The following is a 19,938-nucleotide window of genomic DNA, read 5'->3' as shown; positions in this document are numbered from 1 at the left end:
TTGGCCAATAGGGGCTCTGCATTCTTAGTTAGTATTGGCAGCTTTTCTAATTACTCTATTCCAACCACTCAATTATTTGTTGTATCTTCCTAATGTATCACCAGCTTTATTTTATTCATGCACATTTTAATTAAGAAATCAAAGTCTAATTTAAAAATGGTAGGCAATATTTTTTAATCAGATTCTATTTATTGTAACACTCAATGAAATGTGCCAGTCAATTGCTTATTGTCAACTAACTGAATTCCAAAAGAGTTACACATAAGGTACGGTATAACATGGCAAGCGGCAGCAGCTACAGTATCAGAGTTCACACTTCAAAATCAATATCACACTTTTTATTGTTAAAACCTTTGACCAATTACATCATTATGGTAGATCCACCACTGTTTTAGTGTACACAACCACCCACCCTCACTTATGAGACTATGCTGCAAAGTGTAACAACATACTTGCTAATCAATCCAAATCAGTGCCAATCAAAACCCTCCTTGTCTCACGATAGCACATGCAAAATATCTTGATGTATGTATTATTATTATGCCATGACATGAACTGTATATGAAAGAACATTTTAAGAATTCCAAATAATGCATCCCTGATATTCATCTAATGGTCCATTACTGGACTACATCTTAGTAGTCCAGTTAAAGATCTTATCAGGCAATGTATGAACCAGACATTTGATTTCATCCTGAGGTCTGATGTAATCACAGGGCACATCTAATTAAAGAAGCATGAAAATGCTCAGAAAAAACTGTATAATGCAGAATTCCTAAAGAGAACCTAAATTAGAGAAGCACAGTTTCTTTCCTTCAGGGGAGATTAAAAAAAAACAAACCCTATCACCTGAACATTTCTCGTATTTTTTCTGGACTTACGGTTAAGAAGCAGGCTGGCATTGGTTGTGCCTAATTTGTTGGCAGCGACACATGTATAGTTGCCAAAATGCTCTTCTGTCACATTGTTGAAATTTAAAAATGATCTTGAACTATAGCTATTTATAGTAATTCCTTGTTGCCCATTGATCAATCTAGAATGGAGGAGAAAAGGAAAAGTACTCTGTTAGAATTAACATGCAAATATATTTGCATTTTTGACTTAATCTATGTATGAATGAAATATATTAACTTATACCAAAGTAAGATAGTAAAAATGGGAATAAACACAAACTACGAAAACCATTAATGCCATATTTACAAAAAAAAATGCCAGTGCCATATTTTTCTAATGAACCGTAATTTAGCAAACGACTATCATCTATGCAAATAACATTAGACCACAGAACACATTTCCTTCCTTAAGCACAAGTTTCTTAAATTTAAGGAAGTCTAAATTCCGAATTGGTTTGTTGATTCAGGAAAAAATGGACAAGACGTCCAATAAATGTATACAGGAAATGATACAATGCGGGCAAATAGTGAAAGAAAACCATGATTCATTTTAGAATGAAGCTTTGTTTCTTTTCATTTTCAATTGTGAAGGAGCAGGGCAAGCTATAATTGAATGCTAGGGATAAACAGCAAGAACTAATTACTCACAGTCCAGGAGAATCAGGGCACAGTAAGATAAAGATTAGCAAATGACTTAAAAAGCAGGCCATAAGACTAGGACAATGTTTTTCAAACATAGCAACTTAAAGATATATGGACTTCAACTTCCAGAATTTGCCAGCCAACAGATTGAACTTCATTTAATGTTACCAAGATTGAGAAACTCTGGGCTGGGAGTTATTAGCACTTTCCAGAATCTTTTGCATTCCTTGTCTTGGATACTACCAAAGCAGCTTGAAAGATAAAAATATTTAATGTGGATTTCAAGCAAGGCAGAGTAATAACCTTGTATTTTGTTACTGAATTTATTTTTTGAGGAAGCAAATGAAAATTATTGATTTATCCAGATGATATGTTGATGGCTTGGAAACTAAGCCCTATTTAAATGAAGTCTATTATATACATTATGTCTACCCTATATAGTCAGCTGAAGACCTATACTGGGATCTCTCTGCATGATCAAAACTTTTTTAAGAAGTATAAAAAAAAATATCTGACAAGCACAGATCTTGAACTTCACTTCAGTACTTTATGTCTGCTTTGTGAATCAGTCTATATCCTTTACTCCAGGGGTCTTCAAACTTGGCCCTTTTATGACTTGTGGACTTCAACTCCCAGAATTTCTTAGCCAGGTTGAGGCTGAGGAATTCTGGGAATTGAAATACACAAGTCTTAAAAGGGCGAAGTTGAAGACCCCTGCTCTACTCCAACTGTTGGAAATGTCTGTTATTTGGTTTAGTTCAGATATGAGAAAATTGGAGATCTCCAAATGTTATTTTACAACAATTCCCAGCAACTTTAGCAGGCATATTTACATGCTGTAGTTAGGATTTGGCAATATTTGGAGAACCTAGATTCTAGCATTTGCTTAGTTTAATGACTTTAGATGTATCAGTTGATATATGTGATATCAGCTGAAACCCTTGTCCTCTTTGGAAGACACCTATCCTTATAGACCACGGGTGTCAAACTCGATCGTGTCATGTGACATATTGTGATGTATTGCAATGTGTTTTGCCTTTGTGGAGCCGGGATGGGCATGATGCATCCAGCCCGTGGGCTGCTGGTTTAACATCCCTATTGTAGACCCTGTCATAGCCTTCACTTACTTCTCCTGTTTGATTCATGTACATATTAAAATTACTTTTCATTTTGACTCCAAAACAATGCTGAATTTTTAAAGAAACCTAAATATACTACTCATAGATAATAAATTATGCACCAACTTGCTTGAGTTTCATTGCATATCATAATCACCTTTTGCACATATTAACTGTTCTTTGATTCTACAAAATTCTCTGATTTTCAAACTAAATGTATAGCATATAAAAATGTATAGTAAACAAAAATTACTTATAAAAGCAAGATAGCACACAGGATCATTTTAATTATAGAACAGATATAACACATGGATTAGGTTATAGAAGCATCATTAGAACTCTTAGGTTTGAGTAAATATATATATATATTGTTTTGCATAATAATACATGATAAATATTATGACTATAGCTAACCTTATTGATATTTACTAAATAAAGGACCCATATTAGAATTTTCTCTTGTATAAAATGTCATCATTGCAAAAGAAGCCAGAACATATATTACCCATAAAATGGTCACTTTTTACCTCTTTACTCAACTATGAAGTAAAAGTATAATTCAGTTACTTTATTTAAAATAATGAGGACTGAAAAAGCTATCATATCAGTGGGTAAGCATAAAGCATCAGTTTTTCTTTAATGTCTGTGCTCCCTCTCTCAAATTCTCTTCAATTTTCTTCAACATTCTTGCTGACTAAACCATCAAACAATTGTTTGAATTAGGCACAGAAAACAGCCACAAAATTTAACAGCAAATTTAGATTGAACTTAAATGACACGTTTCAGTGTAACATAATGCAATATAAATTATGCTTATGTACTTGTGTGGAACATTTTTTTTTCCTTTTTTCCTTTGGAAAAAGTCTCTCTAAATAAAATGGCTCATTTTCCAGCTATAATAGAATGTTCATGTTTTTTTTTTCTCTTTTCTTTTATCTTGCAATTTGGGTTAAGTGCAAAATTTGGCTCCCATGGATGAAAATACTTTTTTTTCCTCTGATTTTTGATCCAGTGACAGACTCCATTGGAAGGATGAGTAAGGAGTAAAGTAAGGCATCTCCTTTCTTTCTTAAAATGTATTACAGAAGTTGAGAAATTGCTAGAACAATGGGATAAGAGTTAAATTGGGCAAAAAATTATCCACTGCTAACTATTGATAGCTGCATTCTTTCAGAGTGGATTTTATTCAATGGAACTTACTGTTGGTGGAAAGAAAAAATAGATTTTATTCAGTTAAATCACACACTTTTACAGATACACTTTTATGTGAACTAACTTAGAACATGCCTCCTAATCTCTCCAAATAGGCTGGAAAATTTGATTTTTTTTCTGTCCTTTTTTTGAAGTCAAACTGGACATCTTTTCTTCAATGGTAGAGGCTGATCTTATAACAATTATGATTTTCTGGCATAAATAAAACCACAAACATACTGAGCCAAGATACCAAGATTGATTATTTCTTTCTTCAATCCTTTTATGAACTGGGCATTTGTAACCTGATTCAGATTTTGGAAAAATATAGTTAAATGTGAAAATACTTAGCTATGCTTGGTTACTCCAAGAATTGTTTATATTTCATCCTGAAAGCAGAATTCATACTTATATAAATAAGTCACTATTTAATTTTGATATATGGAGACAGCACATCATAAATATAGGAGAGAAGTACTTTTTTGCATTCAGCAAAATGTATATCTATCAGTATTAATGTATAGCTGCATATTGATGACTTAATATTGTACACTACATTAATATTGTACATTACATTAATGTTCTATTTTTTATTTAATCACCACACAGTTCTGAATAAAAAATGTATTTTAGTTTAACCATCCAGAGCATAATATTACACATAAGAAATAGATACTGTAGTCCTTTTCAAAATCCTGAGAATGAATTGTTGGTTTATCAAGCAAAATTGAATATTTCTCCTTTAATTTTTTTTCTGCACATTCCTGTACGATCATGCTATGTGTAATAAGGCTTATTTACATGCAGGCAGCTATACGATACAACTTAAAATTTAAATATTTCTGTCACAAGTTTTAATTATTAGTTCCTGTTTACAAAATACAAATATCCTCTGAAAAAAGAATGTGAACTGCATCATGTTTTTATTTCTAAAGTGTTAAATTTATGTAGACAGTGAATAAATTAGAAAGATACTAAGGAAAACGTCCCTTTTGTTATAGATTTCTGGGGCCAATTAACAAGAAAAAACAGAAATAGCTACAATTATTTAATTATAATTTTAATAGGGCAAACTTTCTTAGGTCAAGTGCCTTCCAGTTTTTGACTGATATAATCCTAGGAGTTGTAATTCCAATAATTCTGAAAAGCACCAATATGGGAAAGGCTGATATAAATAATTAAAGGTTAATCCATCCAGTGCTTCATAATTATCTTCAGTGAATGTAGAAACAGATTTAATTTATATATTTATATGCCACATTTGATATTTTAATAAAAAACTAAAGGTGGTGAACATAACTAATATTTCTTTCTCCTCCTATTTTCCCCACAACGACGAGCCTGTGAGGTGAGGTGAGCTGAGCTGAGAGAGATTGATAGGCCCAAAGTCATCCAGGTAGCTTTCATGTCTAAGGCAGGACTAAAAGTCATGGTCTCCTGGGGTTTTTATCCTGGTGAATAACTACTAGAAAAACAGTAGAAAGAGGTTTGTTAAATGTTTCTCCTTAATGTTCTACTTGTCAGAATATTTGATTTAAGGAAATAACAAGTGCTAATTTTATCTGCTACCTGCTGTTCAGAATTATATATACTACTTTATTCCGCTCATTCTGTACCACAGCTTTTGGATCACTGTAAATCTACAATGAATGTTGAAATGTGTCCTATAAAAATAGAAAACATTCATTTTCATGTTAAATAAAGAATTTCCAAACTCACTTCTCCATGTAAAGTTCAAAAAGCCCTATACGTGTCCTTTCCTGACTCTGCCCTTTGTCCACATACGGTCTTTATCTCTCTTGATACACTTTTATTTCTTCTTTTTTTCCAGTCTCTACATTGGTTGATTAGAAGTTCAAACAGGTGCAGACCTCCAAAGCTGTATCTATAAGAACACCCAGCTATTTATATTAAAATTTATTCTCCTGTACGAATTGTCCTAAGTATACAATCAAAGTCAATTCAATTTTTCTTGCATTAAATTGTAGAGATAGGGGTCAGGTAAAGATTGTGAGCAGCAAACTGCCCCTCCAAAGCCTGCATGTCTCTTCTCTCTACATGATCTCATCAGTTCACATCACCATGGCAATGTGGGAAACTACCCCAGGCTGGTACAATGACCTCACCTGCCTGATATCAGCTAGGTTACATCAACAGGATGTTGCAGCAAACTGCTCCCTGTCTGGGGCCTCCTGGCTGGTATATTCTTAAGGATTGGCAAGAGGTTTCACTAATAAAAATGCTGCTGCCATGTTACTATATGCTACTTGGAATATCTGTATAAAAGCAATAAACACTGCGAAGGCAGTCAGACATCTTTGCACCCTGCAATGACTAGTCACTGATTCCATCATTAAATAATCTCTCTTGCTTGGGAGGACTTGTCCCCATCTAGTTCCTACACTTAGGAATTTGACTCTTGCTTGAAATACATTTGGAATATTATTCCCCACTGAAAAGCAGAGATGGTCAAACTGACTCTTTTATCCAAAGATGAGAATCTATTTAATCTTGCTTTTATTTTGAAATTGCTTCCAGATTTTGTGCTTGCAATGAAAAAGAAAATAAAATTTTGATTTTGTGTTTTTATTAGATAGGTTTATTGGTATAAAAATGGTTTGTGAATACTGTTGTGTAAAAGCAAAAAGCCGTGATTGTAATATTATCTTCTACTGTGCTAAAGAGAGTCAAAAGTTGGTTCCTTTTTCTGTTCTCTTCTTTTCTCATACTACCTTTTTTCTTTTTCCTTCCCCTTTTTCTAGTTTTCTATTACTTTTTAAATTTGTCTTTGTCTTTTATATTTTGACAAATCAATACAAATTATTAAAATTGAAATACATTTGGAATATGATCTTTTGGCATTTAGAAAGCTTGAAAGTCCTCTCCTTCCCATTATTAGCTATAAAATTATATTATGGTCATGTTTGTATTAGGAAAGGTTTGTTTTCTATGAATTACCATATTGCTTTAATGCTAATTGTAGTTATACATTATTTTGAGAGTTATATCATACATTATTGAGAGCCACTTTGGTGTACTGGTTAATATGCTGGCCTAGAAAGCAGGAGATGTCCTGCTTTAGCTAGGAAAGCTGGCTGGGTGACCTTGGCTGGTCATTCTTTCTCAATCCAATCTACCCCACACTGCTGCTCTAGGAGGAAGAAGGAGAATTATTTATAAAAAATAAGACATGATAAAAATTTAATATAAATAAACAAATAAATATTATTCTTTTCTACCTGGGCTGTGCTTAGTTACAGGTACACACTGAATCAAATTACAACTATTGCTATTGCTACTACAGATTTTCAATTCACATCAGCTCCAAGTAGAAAAAAAAAGTGTTTTATGTATACAGCATCTATGATTAATTATTACTAGCACAGTTTTCCCCAATGTAGAATGTCCATAGGTGATTGGACTATAATTCCCATAACTAAAATAAATTAAAATAACCTCTTTCCCCTGGATTTTGGTACCTCTACTGAACACTCTTTCACTATATTTAGATCATAGAAGTGAACTTCATGTAACTGAATCCCACCTTGGATTGACCACTTTCTTTGACAATACACACGTTAAGAAAAGTCATAAAGATTCCTCCCCCCTTATTAAAATGCAAAGTATCCAAACTTACTTTCTTTCTCCTTTGTACCATTCAAAAGCTGGGGAAGGAACACCCGCACTTTCACATCTTATGAATCCAGTGCCTCCAAGAGTGACGCCACTGGATTTTATTTCTTGAATTGTTGGGGCAACTGCAAAGAAGCACAAATATGTTTTTGAGACATTAAGCACTTGTTAGAATGCCATGTCAAACATGTTGCTCAGCAGTAAGTTTATTCCCTGGCTCAAAGTGGGCATCTGGGTAGCATATGCATTTAACAATAATAATGAAAATGGTTTTGAAAATAATATAGCAATGCAACCTGATTTATTTATGTTGGGCTTCTTGGAATCTTAGAATGAAATTTGTTAATCTGTTCCACCTATTACAACTGCAGAAGTGGGGAGATTAGACCTAAAGTTGCTCACTGAATTTATTACAAAAGGGAGGTCCAAAATCCAAATATGATTCTTCCCTGTGGTGATGCTACTGTTTAAGATAGGGGACTTCAAACTTGGCCCTTTTATGACTTGTGGACTTCAGCTCCCAGAATTCCTCAGCCAGTGTGCCTGGCTGAGGAATTCTGGGAGTTGAAGTCCACAAGTCATAAAAGGGCCAAGTTTGAAGATCCCTGGCTTAAGATAAAGGCATTCAAACTCAGAAACCTGTGGAGCAAAACAAAAGTATTTTATTGGGCCCATCAATAGCAAAATGTGCAACAGTCAAACATACTTCTGCCAATATGTTTGCTTTGTTTCTAAAATCCTGGTTACAATAAAGATGAAGGCTACTGAAGTGACATCATTTCTTGCAGGGCCAGCATAACCCTAGTTTGCTTGTCTTTGCTTTCCTTCTCCAATATTCAACTTTGTTTTAACTAAAGATGTGCAACACCTCCTCCCCCTAAATTATTTCTAGAGGAACATATTAGCAAGCTCTACCAAAATAGACTTTACAATAGTGTACAAAAGAGTTCCGAATAAAGTCTGCTAGTGTCAAAATCATCTTAAAAATATTATTTGGGCAATGTGCATAGAAAAGAATGCATGATTTTTAAATGTTGAATATGAAAAAAATATTAAAGGTATATATTTTTATATAAACATATATAAAATACATTTGGATCAGGAAAACGTATGTTAAAGAAAAGCAAGCATTAGGCTCTTATTCTATGTTAGAAAGAAAGACATTTGGGTAATTGTAGAAAAAGGTATGTCAGAGATCTATGTTTAAAAATTTGGATGAATTCATATTGCATGTGAAAGAAAACTGCAAATGGTAATTGGATGTAGAGACCATAAAGTACACAATGAATTAGGGTACGGACTTATTAATTTTAATAGTACAATTGACCATATTTATAAACAATGTATTTATTCATTCATTCATGCACAAACACATCCATTCAATTATTTTATACATTGCCCATTTTCACAAAGGAACCCAACACAGTTTACAGTCACAATGAAACAATCCAGTAAAAATAATTTTGCATCAAAGGTGGTATAACCAATCAATGGCAACTCTTGTATCATCAGTTCAAGAAGTCCTAGATTTTAACACTGTTTTGAAGAGAAGGAAGTTGAGGCAATCCTTACTTTAGGATGCAAAACATTCCAGAAAAATTGAGGTGAGAACAAGAAAGTCTGTTTTTAGGCTCCCATCTCATCTCTTACTTCAAAGATAACATGGGTAGGCTGAATCTGAGTAAAAAAGATGGGACTGAGATTTCTTAGGTGATAAGTCATGCAGGTATTTAATGATAACCATCATTTTGCATTGGGTCCAGAAGAAAATTTGCTGATTCAAAAGGAATGAAAACAAACACTTATATGCTAAGTGTTCCTTATAGGATGTTCACTAGGGGAATTCATAAAACCAGAGTTGTGGAATAACAACAACAACAATAATAAAAGTTGGAAGGGACCTTGGAGGTCTTCTAGTCCAACCCCTTGCTCAGGCAGGAAACCTCAGACAAATGGCTGTCCATTCTCTTCTTAAAAACTTCCAGTGTTGGAGCATTCACAGTTTCTGGAGGCAGGTTGTTTCATTTATTGATTGTTCTAACTGTCAGGAAATTTCTCCTTAGTTCTAGGTTGCTTCTCTCTTTGGTTAGTTTCCATCCATTGCTTCTTGTCCTGCCTTCAGGCGCTTTGGAGAATAGCTTGACTCCCTCTTCTTTGTGGCAGCCCCTGAGATATTGGAACACTGCTCTATCATGTCACCCTCGTCCTTCTCTTCATTAAACTAGACATACCCAATTCCAGCAGCCGTTCTTTATATGTTTTAGCATTCAGTCTCCTAATCATCTTTGTTGCTCATCTCTGTACTCTTTCTAGAGTCTCAACATCTTTTTTACATGGTGGTGACCAAAATGCAGTATTCCAAGTGTGGCCTTACCAAGGCATTGTAAAGTGGCATTAATACTTCACGTGATCTTGATTCTATCCCTTTGTTAATGCAGCCTAGCACTGTGTTGGCTTTTTTGGCAGCTGAAGCACACTGCTGGCTCATATTTAAGTGATTGTCCACTAGGACTCCGATATCCCTCTCACAGTTACTATTACTGAGCAAGTTACCACCTATACTATAACTGTGCATTTGGTTTTTATTGCCTAAATATAGAACCTTACTTTTTTCACTACTGAATTTCATTTTGTTAGATAGTGCCCAATGTTCAAGTCTGTCAATGAAATGAAAATAAGCAACTAGCAAAGAGTCGTTTTGCAATGTGAGATGAGTGGTATATAAATGTAATAAATAATCTTCTCCTTTTTCTACTTTTTTTTCTCCTCTGATAGCCACCAGAGATACCTTTGTTGATTTCAATGGATCTTTCCATTCCCACATAGTTATATACAGTGTTTTATATATACAGTACAGTTAAAATTCCTGTAAAATTGTTTGGATCTCTTCCTAAAGCATACCCTTTATACTGTTATGTTTAAAACAGTGGTTCTCAACCTTTTTAATGCCATGACCCCCAACCGGTCGTAAGTCGAGAACTACTCAACTGGTCGTAAGTCGAGGACTACTCAACTGGTGCAGCACCGTTTGCAGAATGGGACTTTTGGCAGGCTCAGCAGGGCAGAGACAGCCTGGACAATTCCTATTGGCTTTTGAAAGCCAATAGAATTAGACTCTATTCAAGAGAGTCTATTCTATTGGCTTTCAAAAGCCAATAGAATAAAAGGGAGTAGCACAGCTAAGGAAAAGGGGAAAAAAATGGCGGACTGTGTTGTTTGGCGACCCCCGTGAAATGGTCGTTTGACCCCAAATGGTTTAAAATATATCTGCACCAGAAAATGAGGAATCAGACCTTTACATATGCTGGTAGTTAATGATTTAAATTCTACTAAATCCAAGGAGCAATTATAATCCTTCTAATGTTCTTGGCAAATTTCCTGTGAGGCCATTAGAAATGTTCTAATTGATATTAATATTTTTCTGAAACAAATACACTAAGCAATACTACATTATTCCAACCTTTTTTTTTCAAATCAGCCAATCACACTCTTTTCAATTTCACTTTTTATTATTTTGAAACAATGCTCAGTAATAACTCATGTCAAGTAAAACATTTTTATGTGGGCAATATTAATAAGACTATACAAATCATTAAAAGGAAGTGCACATAAACCATCTCTTCCCAAATTATTACGGCAATTGTGTCTTTTTTCCATGCTCGCATGACTTCTTTGGAGGCATATTTGTGCATGTGTTTGGATGTGTGCATGTATACACACACACACACACACACAAACATATACATACAAACATGTACTTATTGTATACTGGTACACACAGACCTCTCTCTCCCTCTCTCTCTCTCTTTCTCTGTTTCTGTATGTGTGAAAGAGTGAGTGTGTGTGTGTGTGTGTGTGAAAGAGAGAGAGGGGGGGGGAAAGGAAAGTTTAAACAGGAGATGAACCACAAAAACAACCAAACTAAAAGATAACTAGAGGAAAATAAAAATAGAAGAAATATAACACAAAAATAGTTCTAATAAACAGAAAAAAATTAATGTGGCCTAACAGAAGATGCATTTGAGATATCTCTCTCATACAACTAATTTATTTTTCTTTTAATAGCTATTTATAAGACCTTACATGATGCTTTTGAAGAGGGATTTTTGGGGTGTGTGTATGAATACAATCAGTGTCATTGTGCCATCAGTAAAAGAATTGGGCCCCAATTTATTTGGGAGAAAATCTGGAACTCTTGCAATAAACAATCCATAGCAATAGCTGCCAACAAAGTCTAGTTATTATTTGCTGTTCCTTAAAACAATCACATTAAAATTTAAGCATCTGCAAAGCAGCTGGAAGATTACACTGTAGGATTTGTTCCCCCCCCTCCTAAATGCATGAGGTGACTGCTGGCTTCTTCTCCAGCTTTGTTTAACCTTTAAAAAGTCCAGCAGGGATTTTTGCAAAGAAACATTTTCCCTTCTCTAGCATTTCTTGAAATGATAATATGACCACCTGACAGGATTCACTCACAGAGCAGGATATATTTATTAGCACCTGGAGTTATTCCTTGCATGTGGCATCATTTTGCTTGCACAACTCAGTTTTGCTTACTGAGAACACAAGGCACTCGATGGCATCTTCATGAGTCTCATAATTAGTTCACTAGTCTTGTGATCAATTCAAACAATGTCCTGCAAAGCCTTAATACTTATTCAGCAGTTGTAGAATTACCACAAGCATGACATGGGCTGGCCTAGCAAACTTTCCTGAGAGATGCAAACAGTAGCTAAAATGCTTCTATGTACTCCAAATTTGATCTTTCAACTTTTTAATGAGCTTGAGGACCTTTTCATGTTCTTGGCTTTTGAGGTTTTCTCTAGATTATTACCACAACAAATGTGCATGATTTTTTTACCTGAGAAAATTTGACAATTACTTGGCATGGCTCAATCTCATTCCATTTTCCAGAATACAGTATTTTACAAAAGGACTAAATGTCTTCACTTGAACATAAATTGTGGCTATCATTTTTTCACTCAAAATATGACAAAATAGGAGACTTCTGGTTTTGAGCCACAGAGTGTGGCGGAGGGATTGCAGAGCTCCACACACCATGGCTGGTTTCGTCCTGCCAGGGGACCCTAAATGGGTCTAAAGTTGCCCCAGAGAGGTGACAAAGGAGGGCCCTCCTGTGGATCATGACCCATTTGATCCAGGGGAAGTCCTCCAACCCAACAGGAGAAAGTCTAGCTGCACATTAGTGACTAGCCCAAGCTACTAGCAGCTGAAATCCAAAAGCACTAACTAGAACAACAGGGAACAGCGTGCTTGGAAGTGGTGAAAATATCAATCTTCTCTCTTCTATTTTGTAATTGATTTCCTGGAAAAGATCCCCAAGAAGCAAAAAATCCTCTGAAAGTGAGAAGGGAGGGGACTATACCTCCACCCTTCCATAGACGTAAGCAGCAACTTAATTTTTATGGAGGACAGAAATATATTGAAATGAACTTAATAATACTACAGTCTGGATAAATTTTAAAATCATGAAGACTATTAAGACTTTACATCTGAAAGAGTATTATGAAATTACAAGAAAATAACTTTTTGCTTTAAAAGTTGGAAAATGAATGGCTACTGACATCTAGTGCAGGATTAGAGCATAGAACAGCTGCATTGACTCAGAAATTAGCAAGATGCCCATAAATAAAGAACAATTTGTTCCTTTGAACTTCAGTGGCTTCTCGCCAAATAGAGAACAACTGGGAACAGAGGAAAGAAAACACCCTTGCTACCTACTATAGAGTGAGAACTATTTTTGTTTTAAAAGCTGCTGACCTTCTGGGATTATAAATACTTACTGAGCTGTGATTTCTAAGTTCAAGAATTGTTTGCAGAGAAAGAAAAACCTTGACTTTTGGCTAATCTTCTAGGGAATAATTTATTGGAAAGCTCCTAGGTGATTAAATATCCTGGACTCTAAATCTGACTGGCTGATAATTGTAAGACCCCTGAATAGAAGAACTATTATAAAATACTGCTTTTAATGGTGCTTTCATAATTGAAAACATATTGGATTATAAAAATCATATACAAAGACAAGAAGTATATAAGATTTGGTTGTTTGGACTTTAAGATTGGCTGGTTTGACAAGGCTAATTACAGAGACTATGATACCAGTGAAAGACTATCTGGAGAGGGGAGACAAAATGGATGTTACATACCTATCAAAAAGTGGCAGGAAACCACACCTTCTGAATATCTCCTTCTGAAGGCCCTAGCCTGGAACATCAAAGATCTGCAGGAGCAATACTTCAAGACAAGACAAATATTTTCCCGGAGGAAATGTATGGAATGCTGCGACAGATTCAAATGACAATGGTTCCAAATCATGATGAGATTAAAAATAACTTTGACAACATAAGTGAACACATCTTTAACTTAAACTTACAATTAAAAAACTCTCAGAAAATGATGACAAAGAATGAACAAACAAACCAGATAATAGAATACAAACTAGAGAACAGGGACCCAAATAGGAAAGCTACAAATGAAGAGAACTACAGTCTAATATAAACAAAAGAAAACTTGCAAGATTTTCTCACAACAATGGAAATGGAAAAGATATCTTATTTTTCAGAACTTCAAAATAAATTTGAAGATAGGAAAGAAGATCTAACAAAATGGATTATATAGCAGCCAGGAGAATTATTAGAGTTTGGGAGACAAAAAAATGCACATTCTATCTAACTTGTCTTTTCTATTCCCAACAACATTCACAAAAATACAGGGAGAATTCCCTGACAAGCTGAATACACTGACTTGGAAAACTATTTCACAAAAGAAGAAGGCTAGAGTAAGATTCAAATGTTTTGATTTGATTTGACCTACCAGATGGAGTACTATATGATTAAACACTTGTTTGAATATGGTTAAAAGAATAGATAAATCATGGATACAAAGGGGCCCTACAGTAAGAGGGATAAGATATATTAGGATAGTATTCTTTATAATATATGAAATATAAAAATATAGGGATGGTGTATGTGAATGAAAAGTTTGGATATTTAAAGGTAATTAACACTGAGAAAATTATGAGTGAAGAATGGTTTGAATATAGAGGGGGAATTAAGCTTAAATAAGAACCTTGAAAACAGGATATATAGTGACTTAATAAGATGACTTTTATGAATATAATTGAAAATAAGAGGATCAGAAAAGATGTTATATGCTGATGCTCCTGTTATTTATACAAACACAAGAAAAATATTTATATTCAACCTTGTATATATTGAAAGTATTAAGAACTATATTTGCTTAATGTTGATAAAAGGAGAATACTATTGGAAGAAGAGAAGATCAAAGAAATATATCATTAATTAATAGATTGATTATGGAATTATAGACATTAATTATTATTGATTGTTTTTTAAATATATGAACCCAGACAACATGCTGTTTACTAAGCACTAAAGATTATTATTGTAAAAAATCAATAAAATATATTTTAAAAAATGTGCCAAAATAGTGGACACTTTTAGTTTAATTTTGTTTTTTTTTGATGTTGTTAAAACATGCAGCTAATGAAGCAATGCAGAAGATATATTGACATTCAGACAGATACAAAAAAAAAAGCAAAAACTCTGAGTACAATAGGTTTCATCTTTTAACATTTTAATGAGCTTTGGGACTTTTTGCATATTAGTTATGTTACCCTAATTACTCATTATAATTCTAATGTGCATTTTTATATTTAATTACAATGCTTATAAAGATTTGATATGGACAGTAAATTATTATAACTAGCATGTGCATAATGATTATGAGGTAAATTTATTAACTTTTATGCTAGCATCCAGCAGTGCTAACTTTCAGTTTCACCTTTATGATTAACTACATTGTTTGATTAAACAAACATTTTATGATATTACTTGTAAAGTCACAAAAAGGTTTACCTTTCATTTGGCTGATTTGGATTACATTTTTATTTATTTGTGATTCAGAACTGTTTTATACAATTGAGGTTGTTATTAAGATAAATATTTGCTTGCTTTATGGTGACTAAAATTCAGACAACCATTAGATAATATAAGAAGATACAACCCTAATCTTTTTCTCATAACACAACTGGAATTTTGTAATTAAGATCTATCTGGTATCCCATATCAACATGATGAAATTAATACTTCCTTAAAAATAAGGATTTCTAATACAAAAGGAGGATTCTGAACTGCCTGAAGCTTATTCTGGTATAAATTACTTCTTTAAAAGTAAAATTCAGGAAGTCAAGACACATATAAATAAACATAAGCAGAGTTCTTATATCTCATACAGAATCCAAGCAGAAAATTCTGGGAAGATGAGAACCGTGATATGAACATGAGACTCTTATTTCACTTGTCCTACAACAATTGTTTCCATAATTTTTGTCTATGTAGTATTCTAAAAGAATACCCAAAATTATGTCTGGTTGTAAGAATATGTGTGTGAATGGAAAAGCCAGTAGTAAAATTGCAAATTGTGGTCATGTATTGTCTCACTTAATAACTGCTTAATGACTGCAGTGAAAGAGAGGTTGTACGTTTGTTGCAATTATGTGATGTTTCCCTCAATGAACTGCAGTCATTAAGCAAGGACTACTTTATGTGATACTTGTAAAATTCAAAAACTCTAGTCATCTTTGATGTCATAGTTGTAAAAATGATCTGTCCATAACAAGAAACTAGTTCTTATAACCATAGTTCTTAGACCTCCCTGACACTGAGTTTTCATAATATATAAAGCTAAATATCTATGGAGATTCTGAGTCATCCAGATCATGGTTGTCCCAAAGGTGCTTCTTCAAGGGGCAACTGGACTTTCTTGTTTTTCTTTTCCAAAACGTTTAAAAAAAGAAAAAAGAAAAACAAGAGAGTCCAATTGCCTCTTGAAAAAAGCACCTTTGGGACAACCATGACTTGGATGACTGAGAATCTCCACAGACATTTAGCAATGAACACCCTTCGAATGTTGAGGGAGTATGAACGGATTTCCCAAAAAAATGCAGACTACAGGCACCATTTGTGCTTCAGTTCGAGATGCAGACAACACAGACCCATCCCCAAAAGCCTGAGCCAATGTTTAACAGTGAAGGGACACAGGGCAAAAAGCATCCTGCAAAAAGCTCATTTCTACAACCTAGTCCTTTCAGCAGTCCCAAGGAGGCTCCACACCCATTTGCACTAATCAGGTGACCCTGAAGATGCAGACATACCTCCACATGGTCTCAAAGTCTCTATAAAAGAATGCAAATGGCTAGCTGTCTGCAAGGAATATAAATCCTTCTATTTCCCACCATCCAGTCAGAGCTACAAAACCTTTTGGGATGAGAAGTGAAACATCTTCAAAAAAAACCCAAAACAAAACAAAACAAAAAAAATACCAAGAAAGTCCAGTTGCCTTTTGAAAAAGCACCTTTTGGAATGTATGAAGCTGGAACTGCAATCCCAAGAAGATTTTACTGTTCATCTTTTCATCTTGAGAAATTTTCATAGATGTCCCTTATGCCAGACTCAATGCTGTTTTGCATAGGGTGCAGGTAGTTTGGGAGAATGATGATGTCATAGGGAGCTCAGATTCAGATAAGAACACTCCCAATAAGAGGAGCTGGATGAAGGAAGCTTTGCTGCCCTCAGAGGAGAGGGGCTGTCCAGTAACCATCAGGGACAGCTGCCACTGATCTCTGAAGGTGAGAAGTGTGAGCTGCTAATCCCTTTCAGTGCAAGGCCTCATTGTCTGGAGTAGAACAAAGGTGCTCTGCAAGGCTCTTCACAAGAAAATGAGCAACACTGGGACCACTTCTATTTAAGAAGAGCAGCAAGCTGAAGCCTTTTGTTAGCAAAAACTGTTTGCTTATCCAGACTCAGTATACTTTGACTCCTTATTTGATACCTTGTGACTTTGACTGTGGACCTGGACTGGTGAACCTTCTACAATGCTTGGATCCTTGGGCTTCATTTGATAACCCTTCTGCCCACTATTTGGACTGGAATTCTTTTAAGCAAGCTTGCTAGATTTGGGGGGACTTTTTTCTTTAATACATATGCATGTGCATTCACATTTCCTTAGACACTTATTTTTCAGAACTTATCAGTAAAGCTTGCAACCACCACTCTGTATCCTTATGTGTGCTTGACCTGGGATAGTTCAGGTAAGACAGGAGTTTGTTCTTCAAAATATGAATTGGAATGCGCTGTGAACTTTTTAAAAGAGTCTCTGTAGACTGGATAACCGGAATGAGATAAACAACTTGTATTTCAAATAATTGAAATATATTTTCAATTTCAAATTGATTATTACTGTAAACAAATGAGGAAACTAGAATAATTTATTGTTTGCCATAGTTTTCTGCAAGAATATTCTGCAAAATAGTTGAAGATAGCAATATTAAGAAGTATATTGACACATGACACAAAATATTGAGATGTTCTTTTGAAACCTGCGGCATCATCAAATATTATTTCAGCATTGGAACTAAAATATATAAACGAGATCTGCCAAGAGAAACATACTGTGCTTAATTAAGAACCCAAGCACCATATGCAACAGGAATAGAAAGTTTAATTATATTTGTAAAGGCTTCATGATGCTGTTTAGATGGGAGAAACAGAGCTCATCAAGGGGTTCTAAGACAAGCAGGGGAAATGTAATTTGAAAATCATGGAATAGTTTTGTAGTTTTGTCCATAACAGAAGAAAAGAATTGAGGACATTCTATGAAAGATATAGGATAGAAAGATAAAAGTGAAGTGTTATTGACAATGCAATGTTCCTCTTCTTCTATAAAATAAAAACAATAAATCAAGAATAATAATTAGCATTAGTGGGAAATTTTTGTCTCATCAAAATTGTACACAATTAATCTTGTTGTCAGATGATCACTAGGCTATAGAGAGAAACATTAAGTGAAATCTGATGGTAATACATCAACATTTATTGCTTTGGCTCATTCTACCTACGGTGGTATTTTTCCAGGTTTTTTGGGGGGGCAGTGAAGGCTACAAATTAACTTCCAGGCCACCTCTTAATACATGGAAGTAGGAATGGTGTAGGGAGCCGACAACAAAAATAAGTATCTCAATAACATACATAAACAATAGCACATCATAGCACCTAAACAGAGTTGCAAGTAAAGACATGCATCTACCACTGAGCAAGTCTTGAAGATTGATATGGATCTGGACAGCTTTATGATAAGCTTCAGAAACTGAAGATAATTTTCACAATTTTTTTCAGAATATCTTTGTCCATTGTGAACTGATGAAAAACAGAGGAAAAACTCAAGTGATATCAATTTTCTTTTTTTTTAATTTTTATTTTTAACCAACAAGTCAAAACAAAATAAAGCAAAACATAACACACATATACACACAATATATACTCCTCCTTTTTTTTACAGCAATTGCGTAACGGTAATCTATTATTTACATTTCCCCCTTATTCTTCTTTAGAATATTTGTCCTTATAGCCCCATTATTTCTTATGTACATTTTTCTTCCTTCATGTTCTACTTCTTACTAAGAATAATTCATATTATTATTATTATACATTATGTACATATTTTCACTTTTGACCTTTCCATATTTATTCTCCTCTATTATTTCTAGTCTTCAACCAGATATACAACTTGTTCCATGTTATATAATACTCTGTGTCTTCCTTTTCTTTTATCTCTTTTGTTAATTTGTCCATCTCTGCACAGTCCAGGATTTTTCTTATTACTTCTTCCTCTGATGGTATATTCTCATTTTCCCAGCACTGTGCATATGCTATTCTTGCCGCCATTATTATATGTAAAATTAAGTACCATATTTCTTTACTATATTTTCTGTTTAAAATACCCAACAAAAAGATTTCTGGTTTCCAGTCTACGGATTGGTCTATTATTTCTTGGATCCATTTTCTTATTGTAGACCAGTATTTTTTTGCAACTGGGCATGTCCACCATAAATGATAATATGTTCCATGTACTTTTTTGCATTTCCAGCATGTTGGCGAATTATTCTGGAACATCTTGGCAAGTTTTGCTGGTGGAAGATGTCATCTGTAAAATATCTTCAACTGGTTTTCCTATTGGTTTTCCATAGTCAATTTTATATTTATTTCCCATATTTTTTCCCGTTTCTCCAAATCTATATTATATCTGAAATTTTTTGCCCATCTAATCATTGTGTCTTTGATAACCTTGTCTTCCATTTTATATCTCAATAGGTATTTTTATAAATTGCTAATTAATTTTATTTCTGTTCCATGTATAATTTTACCCAGTTCTTGCAGCTCTTTTTGGATTTCATATAATTTTTTGTCCTCTATATATTTAGATTGAATTTGTGTAAATGTTCACCAATCAATCTCTCTGCCAATGTCTTGTTCCAATTCTTGTTTTGTTTTCAAATTTCCCTGTTCATTTACTAATTCCTTGTATCTAATTATCTTATTTATATCCAATAGGTTTGGGTATTTCAGAGCTTCTGTTGGGGA

At 34.1% G+C, this 19,938-nt stretch overlaps 1 protein-coding gene across 2 annotated transcripts in view; it reads right to left on the bottom strand.

Moving 5' to 3' along the window:
* Positions 1-19,938, bottom strand: part of NEGR1 (neuronal growth regulator 1) — a 523,078-nt gene that overhangs the window by 107,638 nt on the left and 395,502 nt on the right. For both annotated transcript variants that reach the window (XR_005554954.1, XM_039329096.1), the window contains exons 5-6: positions 7,482-7,602; positions 882-1,033 (exon numbers count right to left, since the gene is read on the bottom strand). Coding sequence is in view for 1 of the 2 variants with exons in the window: in XM_039329096.1 (XP_039185030.1) it covers positions 882-1,033; positions 7,482-7,602 (273 nt within the window). In the remaining variant the exon portion in view is untranslated. The remainder of the gene's footprint in view (positions 1-881; positions 1,034-7,481; positions 7,603-19,938) is intronic.

The sequence above is a fragment of the Crotalus tigris genome, unplaced genomic scaffold (genome assembly GCF_016545835.1).
Source record: "Crotalus tigris isolate CLP2741 ecotype Arizona unplaced genomic scaffold, ASM1654583v1 scf7180000024387.2241675, whole genome shotgun sequence".
NCBI classification, from domain to species: domain Eukaryota; kingdom Metazoa; phylum Chordata; class Lepidosauria; order Squamata; family Viperidae; genus Crotalus; species Crotalus tigris.
The sequence above is the reverse complement of the archived record's forward strand: the minus strand, read 5'-3'. Positions and strand labels throughout refer to the sequence as shown.